A 12,480-nucleotide genomic window follows, 5' to 3' on the forward strand; every position below is an offset into this window, starting at 1 on the left:
TTGCTTGGGTTTGGCTTATTTATTAATTTTTTTTTTTTTGGGAGGGGTTGGTTTTTTGATTTTCTTGGTTTTAGAAGCACAGGATAAATTTTTTTATGCTCCAAAGCTCCAATAAACTTTTTCAGATACACAATTTCGGAAGATTTTAAGTGTTATTTAAACAGAGTTTGGTGAAAGAAATACTTTTGGGTGGGGAGGGGAAGAATCAGAACCGTCTGGTGCAACAGAGGTTCACAACTACTGTGGAAATCGTATTTGAACAGAAGCACATTAGCGCAAGGTCAACGTTAAGGTTTGCATTTCAGGGCTTAATCCAGCGTATCACACAGTGCGGAATGAAATGGCACCGTTTCATTCTTTCTGTTTAGGACATTTCCTGAAAGGACACTTTTGAATAGAAATTATAAAGCTGAGCTCATCTTCTCTTGACGCGTGGTACTGCAGTTACCGAGTGCTCCTCTGCACCTCACGGACACCGTGCCTTATTGATGGATCCAGGGGCACCCGGTCCTCAGGAATCTGTCAAAGTTGTTTCTTGCATTTGGGGCAGGTTTTGTCTGAGAGCTCATTTTTCTCCTTTTAATAATATTACAGTTTTATAACATGAGATAGTAACAGTGTTTAGTTATTATGTTGAAGATAAACAACTGTTTGATTTAAAGGTATTGAAAATAATCTATCACTACCAAAACAACTGACAAGCAACATTTTTAAAAAGACTCTGCTCTCAGAGCTCGCTTCCCTGCCAGAACGATGTTAAACAGGTAATTTATCATAAAGTACAGCAGGGATAGTACAAGTAAATAGAGGAATGAGACCTCAACAGATTCCTGTTTCAAAACTGCCAAGTTTGATTCCCCGTTTTGTTCAAATTTTTACCCTTTTTCCCGTCACGACATGGTTTAAAAAGTGGCAGCAACCGTAAGGTAACGTGTTGGGCACCAACAAGTCCGACAGGCACAGAAAAAACCACCCCAAACTACCATAAAACTAACAGTGAATGTCCTTTGGAGTCTAAGTTAGCATCCTTTCCAACACCGACAGCAAGAATTTGCTGGAGTGTTCCAAATCTCCTATGGGGCAGGGAAAAAAAAAAAGCAGCATTTGAATTTCAGAGCACAGTTTGCATTAAACTGTCAGTTTTATCATGACAATCTGGAGCCAGAAACATTCAAGTAGTCAATCCACTCTAAAATTAAGAAGGACGTTTCTTGGGTTTCTTTAGGTTTCACTTTCATTCTCCATTAAACTTCACCATACTTGCTTCCTTGACATCTTTAATCTCGACACAAGAGGGAATCTTCCAGAAAGACGTGAGATTTTGAAATGCGAGGAAAAAGCAGTCCCACAACTATGTACTCACCATAAAACCCGATTAAACAAATCCACTTAAAATCTCATTCCTTTGTGGATAAGCACAGACCTCTACACAGATGCAAATTGTTTTACAGTTATGTTGTAAACCCCCTCCTTCTGGGACTTTTCAATTGATGTCAATGCGTAATTAGCAAATGAATTGCACTGTAGATTGCATTCAGTACTCCTTTTTTTTTTTTTTTTTTTAATTCCCCAACTAACATAACCTTCTCCTCTGCCGCTTCCAAAACTCCCAAATCAGTTTCAACTTACTGATTTTCAACAGAACCAGCTTCGTATCATAAAAAGTCATGAGAATTGGCAGCTGGCCGTCAAATGACTCGGCGGAGGGAATCATCCCTCCAGCACACATAACCCATCGCAGGAAAACTGCCGGTGAGAGTTCGCGATAAACGTTAAGTACAGATACTTGACGTGTTCAGTTGGTCACTATGGAAAGGTTTTTTTCCCCCCCTTCCTTCCCCTACTGACCGGTGACGTGAAATTCATATGCTGAAATACAATCACTACCTTTACAATATTATTTTTCAGTACCTTCTTAAGATTACTTTTATTATAATAAATCCAAATTGCTGACAGTTAAGCCTGTTTAGGAATTCCCAGATAAACTATTTTGGCAACCGTGTCTTCAAGGATTACACAAGTCACCTGTATGATGCATGAGCAAACGCTTCCTTTAACCCAAATGGGATATTCTGCCTTTGATTTGGAAGCCATGCTGTACTGAAGAAACAGCCCTCTATTTTACTGGTTGTTTTTTTATGCACCTCCCCGCTTTAAATACAGCACAAAATTCACTCAAAGTTATTACCAACTGTTACGAAGAAGAAATAAATGTCTTGGCTTTAGGCACCGAAGCTGCTATACATCAGTGGTGATCCAGCATTAAGAAATCTTCCTAGATTTTAACAGGGAGTTAGGAAACATAGAGAACACATATCCTAATACAATAGCTCCTATGCTATTGTGGGCAACTTGCCAGGGGCTAATGTGCCCACGCAGTACGGTCCAGGGTTCCTCATCCCTGCACCATCCCACTCCTCAAACATCTACTAGGGTTCCTCCTACCAGAATTACCGCTGGACACAGCCACCAGGGCCACCTCTGAGCCCCTTAAACTTCAGCATCACCAGAGCACAAAGATGCAGCTGTTACGATGCAGAACCTTGTGATGAGAAGAGAAAAAGGCAAGAAAGCAAAATACAGCAAGGGAGAGAATTAAAAAACAGGGAAGGTCAAGGCTTCCCTCCAAAAATCTCTGTAAAATACACGCTTAAACTGTTTTTTCCTGAAATGCTTTGCTTTACTCTGCATTCTTCAAATTGTTAATGTATATCTTTAGCTAATTTTAGTTTCAGTTTACAAGAAGTCCCATAAGCCTGTTTTTTAAAATTTGTGAGGCCTTTGTGAACATTTATTAAGATCTTTTATAATCTTAAATGTTCTTTTCTCTCCAGCTGGTAAATATCAGATCTTTTAATAAGCTTGGCTGAAGCAAACATAAATTATGAACTATCTTCTAGGAATGTGTCACTATTGACCACTTCCATCTGAAGCATCACTAGGAAAAATTGCCCGTGTCATATAGTTCAAGGAAACCTTAGACTGCGAAACAACTTCAAAACCTACACCCACCATCAATCTGAACTTTATCAAAGCTTTCTGATAATTAGATCCCCAGTAATCACATGTACACGCAATCACAGGTAACCAATCCAAATATGTAAACATTCAGGCATGTGTATATAAAACAGCCTTTGTGGACAAAAATAAAGCAGCCCTGCAAGCAAATTGTTAAATATATGTTTGGAACATCTTTGTACAAAATTCATACCTTTAAAAAAGTTTTTTTACTAAATCCCAGAGTCCAGGAGAGGAGTGCTATACACCAAGGAGATGACCGAGCTTTGCAAATCATCAAATAAACAAGAAAGTTCTAATTTTTACTGCTGATCACTGCAGACAAGGAAAGAGCGAGATTAGTTTTACTGCTAATTCTGCTGGGAATCCTGGAGGACAAGTCAGGAAGCAAGAGAGCTGTGGGGGTGGGGGAGAGCACAGCGGTGAATAAAAATCAATATATCACTTTCTCCCGAGAAAATAAGGAGGCTCTGCAACAGCAGCAGAAAACAACCAACAGAACTGGCTGACCAGTTACTCACGAGATGACTTGACTTTCAACAAAACCATCAATATATATACTGTAACTTCAGGCTGACGTTCAAGAAATACTTGTTTCCTACAAAATTGCTCCGAATTTTTATAGACATCACAAAAAGTTACATACACAGTAGGTTTTGACAGACCAGACATCCTTCATTTGGGGTCGCTCTTCTGTACAAAATATAGCCCGCGGTATCTTATTTGCCTCTGTCTGTCAGGCTTTAAATATACTAATAAACATTCAGAAGAGAGTAATAGTTCTTCCTTGCAAAAAGAAATGAGGAAAAAAATCTCATTTAAAAAAATCCGACATCCTTAGAAGCCAAGTCTACCATATATTTATTCAGATTTAACTCTCAATAAATTTTCTAGTTAATAGAATTCTAGTACAGCCAATCACTCCTAATAATGGGTTTTTTCTTTTTTCACAAATCATACTTTATTGTCTTGTAGAGAAAACCCAAGATGTGGCACTTTTATGCAAGTGATCATTTTGACAACACACAATAAAGCCTACAAATTTTATATAGGTCCAACTCCACGTGTAGAACTTTCTCTGCTTATTTGTCTAAAGCTGCTATTTTCACTGCTAATATCCATGTTACACAGGAGTAGCTGGTACTGGAAGGACTGGACTGTACAGGACTCACTTTGGGGTTTTTTTGTCTTATAAAAAACATTCCAGAAAGACAAAAAAGGCCAAAATTATACCACAGTAGACCACGCAGAACGTATTTTTACTCCGATCTATTTAGATGCTACTTACGCCTTCCATATTTGTCACATCTATGTCCCTTTTACGCCTTAACCTCGTCAAGTAAAACTAAAGCAAGCTCCCATCAAACTCTGGCAAGAGTAGGATGCACGGAAGATTAACATTTCCAACGTGAAACTCCTAAAAACATCTCTGGGCTACGTTTCAGCACAAAAGGCATCCTTCATCTGTCCCTGCCTGCAGCCCCTTACAAAAATCTCTGGAAGTTCAGCAAAGCACTTAAACCCAATGACACCGTGTCATCCTGTTTGAGCCTCCTGCCCAGGAAGATGAGCACTAAAAATACAGCTTCTACCGATATCGTTCAATACACGAGACACAGAAAGACTGTGAGATTTTTCCAGCCAGGTCTCCACTGCTGAGAGGCATCAAACACAACCCTCATCAGCAATCCAGATGAGGTCTTTGAACATATACTAGGTTTTTGAGGTCTCGGATGGATATTAGGAAAAATTTATTCACCAAAAGGGTTATCAAACATTAGAACCGGCTGCCCAGGGAAGTGGTGGAATCTCCATACCTGGAGATATTTAAAAGATGGGCAGACGTGGTGCTGAGGGACATGGTTTAGTGGTGAACTTGGCAGTGTTAGGTTGAAGGTTAGACTCAATGATCTGAGAGGTTCCTTCCAGCCTGGCTAATCATAGATTCTATGATTCTATGAATAGCCTTGCTCATTATCTCTATCAGTCATTCTCCTATTTCAACTTGGAAGACTCCAGCCCCTTTCTGGATCTACTTACGAACTGGGCTAAGGGAACACACGCAACCACCCTATACTGGGTGGACAGAGACCCACCAACTTCATCATGAGAGCACCCACTGCCCGTAGCAGACGCTAAACCTATTCTCTCTCCCACTGTCAACCCCCCGTACGGGTTCAGCATCCCTCAAGACCCAGAACTTCATCATCCCCTCCTCTCTGTCCTCAAACAGGCTGCAGCACTTGGGCAGGTCTCTTCTCCTCCCTGGTCCTACAACCAACCACACGCCTTGCTTCTCTCCCAGCAAGATATATCCCCCAGGCAGGGAGGAGGAAGAGGAACGAGACACATTTTCCCCGGCTGATCCACACAGTGGGTAAAAAATTAAGGAGGAACATCGAGAATTAGACTCGTCTTTGCTTTTCCTATTTAAAAAAAAAAAAAAAAAAAGTTAAATCTTGTGGACAGAAACACTTCAAATATAATTCAAAGTAATCCATCCAAAATTCTCTGTCAGGTAAGGTTGAGTAAGGAACAAATTCACTCCCCAAGTTAATACTTCCATGTCCAGGATTGCCTGGAACTGGATTTTTAATGGGAAATTTAATACTGTGCACCAACCACGGTGGTCATGGCCAACAACTCTTCCAACTCAAAATTTAGCAGAAAACAAAGGCGTGCTTGCTTATAGAGTGAATATTCAAGATTCAGCATATATGAAAATGGTGGGCTAGAACTAATTTGCAACCATCTTCATGCTTGAACGATGGCTTTCACAAGATAGTAAACTTCGTAAATTAAGTGTTCCATGATGGAAAAATAAGCTTCCCACAGTTAAACCTACCCATCAGGCAAACGGGAACATCGTCTTTCACCAACACCGACCAAATTAAGTGAGCTTCAATTCTCTTCGCCTTCACTTTCTCAGCATTTTAGTTTTGTATCACTTTAAAGGAACAAACATGGAGCCGTTATCCGGGGGCTTATTTGTATCACTCAGATTAAATTCTGAAAGACGAAGTGCAGCATCGATCGCACGGCGTTTTACTGATTATGTCAGGAAACGCTATTTGCATTTCTGAATACTGAATCGACAAAATGTAGGTCAACTTTGGTTTTTTAAAGGCATGTTAAAACTTCTCAACACTTTAGTTAAATCGCTGCCTTGAAACAAATATGCATTGGAGATGACGCGCGCTACGAAGAACTGATAATGCTGCGGCTTACAGACAGGGAATGTTAGATATTCATGCAAATTATCATTCACGTTACTGCCAGTACACTGCAGCTCGTTAACTGCTACCCTAAATCAAATCTTGGGTTACTACAGGTTCCTACAGTCTCCCTGGAACACAAAACCTACTGTATGGTTACTCCGGTTTCATGTAACAACTATGTCATTAGTTAATGATTTAAAATTTTACCCTCTGCGAGCAATTCACATTCCAATGTAGTGCTGGAGTGGTTTCCCCATCCTTTTTTTTTTAAAAAAAAAAAAAAAATGCTACTTTAAAGTTAAAATCTGTAGTTAATATTATAAAAATTTCTTGAGACAATGTCTCAGGAACATTAACATATGTTCAAATGTTTAAGCACTCCGAATCCTGATGATGTAATGGCAAAAAAAAGAACATTCAAAATATTTCCATGTATTTTCAAAATGCTTTTTATTGAAGACACAATTAAAGATACTTGCTTTGCCTTTTAACTTGAGATCTTAAGAACTTGTTGTTTTAAATGATAATGAATACTGGTCTCACTGCTGTTTTTTTCCGATTTCATTTGAAAGAAAGGAAGGCAAAAAAGTTTGCCTGTTTGTGAAAACATCCTCGGGGAATTGCACCGTTCATTAAAAAGAATTATAAAGCGAACCTTTTTCAAACAATTTATTGCAGAAGAAAATACACTTCTGCAGGGACACTAAAACATTCAGTTACTGTAAATAGCTTAAAACGGATGCTCAGCTGACATACAAATTTTATAGGAGTCAGAAAAGACGTATCTGAAGAGAGAAAACACAACACCACAGCCCAACGGATTTGGTACTTGAAGGAGGACTGGACTATTATTGTGCTGCTACTTAACTTGGCACATGGAAACTGCCAAGAATTTGCATCATTTATGAGGATCAAATTAAAGCATGCCAGTAAAAAAAAAAGGGAAATTCACTTCTTTTGATGGACTGACTGCCTGTTACCCAGGCGTGATCACATCCTCTACGCTACACTCTGCGGAAAGACTCATCAGCTCTGCCCTGTTTCTTATAGATTTAACTGTATAGATTTTACATTAGAGGTCACTGTTCAACTAATTAATAAGAACTAGTACTTCCCTTACAAAGTAAGCAGTTGGTTTTATCCGTAGAACTGATTCTATGGAGATTCAGATTTTCAGTTTTTCTTTGTAGTTTTTATTTCTATTTTACTTAATTGCTCACATTGATTGCTGGTAAAACAAACCCCTTTTCAAATACTTATGTCTCCATTTTAATTTCAAGTCTTGATAATGCTGCCAATTTCCAGAAGTGCCAAATGACCTCAAAATAAAATATTTCTGCGAAGAACTACCGTTTTCATTACTTTAAAAATACTCTGAGCACTAAATTCATGGAGAATTTAATTCCCTGTTAGCTTTTTTTTTTATCACCCACGTATCACTTCCAATTGGGAGAATGTTAAGTTTCTATTTCCCAGAACTAATTTAACGACACAGATAGGGACCAACATCCTCCAGGAGCAGCAGAACACCACAGGCATTTCAGAGCAAACGTTACAATAACAATAAAACATGATTGTAGCAACTTTCCATGCTCAGCTTTCATTTTGACAGACAACTAAATACAGTGCACCACCATGTGGCAACATATTAGGCAATGGTTCACGTACCAAGATCTGTTTTTTTTCCACCTTCGAAATGTTTTACTATTTGTTAAAAATAAATGTTAACAATTCCATCTTAGTACCAATAAGCTCCTCTTTAACAAGCTGTCACAGCTTCACTTCTCTCAAAAGCTCATTTTTAATGCATCTGGATTAGCAAGAAAATATTCAGGCATTTTTATTTCTAAAGCACGATATTTACCTAAAAACGTAACTGCCCCACGATCAGAGAACAGCTGTTTCTTGCCAATCGTGCTCCCTTGCACGAGAGAAATTTGGCATAAGCATATACTGCACATCAAGCTCCTTTTAAAACATAAATACATTTAGAAAAAAATAAATCAAGCTAAATGCTGGACTCACGGCTGATTAAATGCTCCAAAAAAAAAAAATCTTGGAAAAAAATCAAACACTTGAAGGTATACACATGCATTATTTAGCAGCTGCTCAGCTACAGTAAAACTGCTTCTCTCCAGCTTAACAAGAGAAAGAAATCTATTTTTTTCCACGAGAAACACCAGCAGAAAGTCCCAAAACCTCTAAGAAAACCCTGACTCCCGAAGCCACTACAAGCCGCTTTGTAACCTGGAACATATTTCTGCAGCCAACGGCAAAACTCAGAGGAAAAATCAGGTTTTCATTAAACCGGACAGCCCTTGCTCACACAGTACAGTGCCGTGTTATAAAATTTTGGAAGATAGGCTCGGGCGTTTCTTGTATTCGTTAAATAAAGAGTTAATTCACTGTGCCTTAACATGTTTGTTAGCCATTTTGTACCAACACATTCAGTTCAGTCTGAATTAGCAGCGAGGACTCACTTTAAACACTAGTCTCCCACCAGGAACCTCTCTGCATTCACCATCGCAGCTCCGGGCTCTCTCGTAGCTCACCGGACCTAAAGGCTTGGCTAAAACTGTTAAGAAATCTAACAGAAAATGGGGTGACGCGATATTCAGCCACGCGAGGAAGGCAGGTAGCGCAACGGGGTTTTCCCAAGCTCCGTACCTCCAACGGTGGGCAAAAGCCGTGGTGGAAGAGGCAGGAGCAAGCTTGGTTAAAAAAAAAAAAAAAAAAAAAGGTTGCCCAGGAGGGACAAACCCACAACCCTCCTCCTGCAAAAGTTGTTCTGGTGTGATTTGAGAGTCTCACCACAGAGTCAACCCAAAGCATAGGCTTCAACCACATTTAAAAAAATAAATAAAAAAAAAAATACAGAAAACCCCCATTATTTCACCTCCTGTATTAAGATCACGCTGAAGTTTCCTCTGATCTCAAACTCCATCAACCCTCCGTCCGCTCTCCCCCAGCCCACCCTTCCTCACACGCAGCCCCAAGAACCCCCGCGACGCAATTAAAGACCATCACGTTTTTCTGCCGAAGACAAACCAATAGAAGGAACACAATGCACATTATGCAAGTTACTGCATAGTTATGCAAGTTATATGCATATTTTCGCTCCGCAGCGTAGCTCACTGTACCGAGGGCTCTGAAGACACTTGTTTGATGTGGATGCTCGCTCTTCTTCCGAGCTGTCAAATTCTCCTCGTGCTTGTCTCAACTGGCTTTTTTCACACTAAAATTTCAACCAGCCGCTAACAATATTGACGAAGCTCTTCCAGTACGTACGATAACACAAGCTGTTAAGATCACAACAGCATCTGAGCACAGCACCACGTTAAGTCTCCTCCAGACCAGGTCTTAGGAGGGACGGTAGGCAGAGCACCAGCACCTCATTTAGTGTAGCTGCCCCACGCTCCACATCGCCAAAACGGAGGAAAACAGCAGAAATCTCTCGAGACAAACAAGGCCTCGTGGTGGAAGTACCACTTCACGAGGGATAGGAATTGGAGAGTTACGTAAGCACCCCTGTACCCAACAGAAATACCAATTTTTGTTCAAACAACCCCCAACCTGATGGTTTTTTTTTTTTTTTTCTTTAAATCGACCTGAATGCTGCTTCTGCAGCCAGCGCTGGTGAGATGAGAAGATGGGGATTTCACGTACAGCCTTTCGTTCAAAAAGTAACAGGGAGCAACTTCTCCAAAGACACAGGACCCCTCACTGTTGACAAGGTGAGCTACACAAAAATGGAAGCTTTCTGGATGCTAAAAGCATCAATTTTAGGGGGGGGATATATCAATCTACCACTTTTAGAAGACCACTCAGAGCTCTATTACGATACCAACATTGCCACACACTCTATTTCTCATATCTGCCCTTTCTCCCCCTTTTTACCAGCACTGCCTATAACAAAGCATAAACTCGACACCCAAATAACTCCCAAAATCTGAGAGTGATTGCACACAACTCCCCAGAACTCAAATCCTGCCGCTTACCCGTACCTGCCTCATCGCCAGTCGCAAGGACACAACCACTTACAGCCCCCAAGCCCCTCCGAGCTTCCCAAAGGAAAGGAGGTTAAGGTCAATCGTCAACGCCTAGACTTTTGAGGAGAAGCAGCACCTCTGGCCAGGCTGGATTCATCTTATTTTGGAGTAAAACGCAGCCTCAGTGCAATGCCTTACGCAAGCGACAACTCTTTATCGACAGAGCAAATAGAGCCCACTTTTAAAAGGAACCCATGTTTCTTCCCGAGGCACGCAAGTCTCCTCCAACAACAAACCTGAAATCTACACAGATTCTTAAATGCGAGGGAGGGAGAAATGCAGAAAAGCAGAGAGAAATCAGAACCCTCCTTTTTTTTTTTTTTTTTTTTTTCCCCCAAAAAAATGAGGGGGGAAAGAGGAATAATTAAGATCTCTACAACTGAGATTTCAAAACCTTCCCACACATCCAGCACAGGTATCCTTTCCTTTCCCTGGAGCAGGGCACCAAGTACAAAGTGACCACCTTCCAAAGTTACCTCGCCCACCCTCAAGGAAAAAGAGTATTTTATTGAAATAACCGATTCCAGGCAATCTTTAAAGACTGTAACAAGTTCCCAGCTCCATCCAGCAAGCAGTTTCAGAGACCTTGATGCAAATATCCTCATCCCACATTAAAAAAAAAAAAAAACAAAACCCAACCCCAACAAGCCCTCCTCTATTCCCAGCAGCCTGGAGAGGATTATACGGTCGCTGAAGAATGCAAGTTGTTACTACGTGCGTTTTTAAGCAGAGAATTCCAGAAAATAAATAAATAAATAAATAAAATAAATAAAATTACCAAAAAAAAAAAAAAAAAAAAAAGAAGGCAAACCGTGGAGAAAGAGAGAAGGCAGCTCACCTTTATCCTGAGCGCAGGACAGGATCTCCTCCTCTTTGGGGTTAGTCACCTGGGTGATAATGGACGGGTTGTCCATGGAAACAGAGTGAGATTTCACCTGGCTATTTCCCTCCCAGAGGCAGGCTTGCGTGCGGGGGGGGGTTGTTTGTTTGTTTAAAAATCAATATGCGGATTTGTATTTAAAAAAAAAAAAAAAAAGAAAAGAAAAACAACAACAACAAAAAAACCCCCTAACTCCTCCAGGAGCGAAGCCAAGCTGGAAAGGGGGGGGGGGGTAAGGGGGGGGTAGCACCGCGCTGCCGCCGCCGCCTCCCGGCGCCAATTCTCCACAGAGGAGGGGGGGGGCGAATCAACCCCCCCCCCTTTAAAAATAATTAATAAGAATAATAATAATAATTACTCCAGTTCACCCTTCCGCCGCGCTCCCCCCGAGCCGCCGCCGCCGCCTCCCGAGGCGGGGGAAGTGCCGCCGGCCCCTCCGCGCCCCGCCGCGCCTCCCCCCGCGGCCCGGCCCCCGCCTCAGGCCGCCCCCCGCATCCACCGGGCCTCCCCCGACCGCGTCCCCCCCCCCGGCACGGCACCCCGGAGCCCTACATACCCCCCCCCCGCCACCACCGCCGCCACCACCGCCGCCCTCCTCCTCATCCCCGCGCCCCCCCCTCCTCGTCCTCCTCCTCCTCCTCCTCACACCCCCGCCCCGGCCCTCCCTCCCCGCGGGCTCGGCGGAGCGACGCCGGGCCGCCCCCTCCTCTCCCTCCTCCTCCTCCTCCTCCTCCTCCTTCTCCTCCTCCTCCTCCCCCCTTTCCCCGGTCACGGGCCGCCGCCGTGCGCGGAGGGAAGCGCGGTGAGAGGGGAGGAAGGGAGGGGAAAGGGGCCGAGCCCAGCTGCCTCTGCGCTCCCCGCGCTGCGCCACAGCCGCCCGCCGCCGTCCCCGTCCCCGCCGCGCTCGCAGCCCGCCCCGCCCCGCCCCCGCGCCGCGGGGCGCTCCAACATGGAGGCGGGGAGCGGGGCAGCGCCCGCCGCCCGCCGCGCGGTAAACAAGGGGGCGGGGCTACGGCGGCAGGGGGCGGGGCTACGGCCGGGGGGGCGGGGCTGCGGAGAGGGGTATTGTTATTGCGTACAAAGGGCTTGTCTCTCTGAGGAGGGGGCGTGGCCCCGTCAGCGGGGGCGTGGCCTCGGTTTCGGGGCGGGGTCTTGCCTTCGGGGCGGGGCCTCCTCTGAGGGGCGGGGTCTCGCCTGAGGGGATCCGGGCGCTCCTGAGGGGCCCCTTGGAGCTCTGAGGCTTCCGGGAGGCGGGAAGGGGGGGTTTTGGGTGCCGCTTTTCTCCTCGGGGATCGTATCTCACGTCGGTTGGGCT

General features: G+C 43.4%; 1 protein-coding gene across 3 annotated transcripts in view; it reads right to left on the bottom strand.

The window, feature by feature from the left end:
- The window catches only part of CTDSPL (CTD small phosphatase like), a 79,983-nt gene extending 68,784 nt beyond the window's left edge, over window positions 1-11,199 (bottom strand). For all 3 annotated transcript variants that reach the window (XM_074157366.1, XM_074157365.1, XM_074157364.1), the window contains exon 1: window positions 11,124-11,199. In XM_074157366.1, the coding sequence (XP_074013467.1) occupies window positions 11,124-11,199 (76 nt within the window). The remainder of the gene's footprint in view (window positions 1-11,123) is intronic.
- Between the last annotated feature and the right edge of the window lie 1,281 nt (window positions 11,200-12,480).

This window comes from Numenius arquata, chromosome 12 (assembly GCF_964106895.1).
Source record: "Numenius arquata chromosome 12, bNumArq3.hap1.1, whole genome shotgun sequence".
NCBI lineage: Eukaryota > Metazoa > Chordata > Aves > Charadriiformes > Scolopacidae > Numenius > Numenius arquata.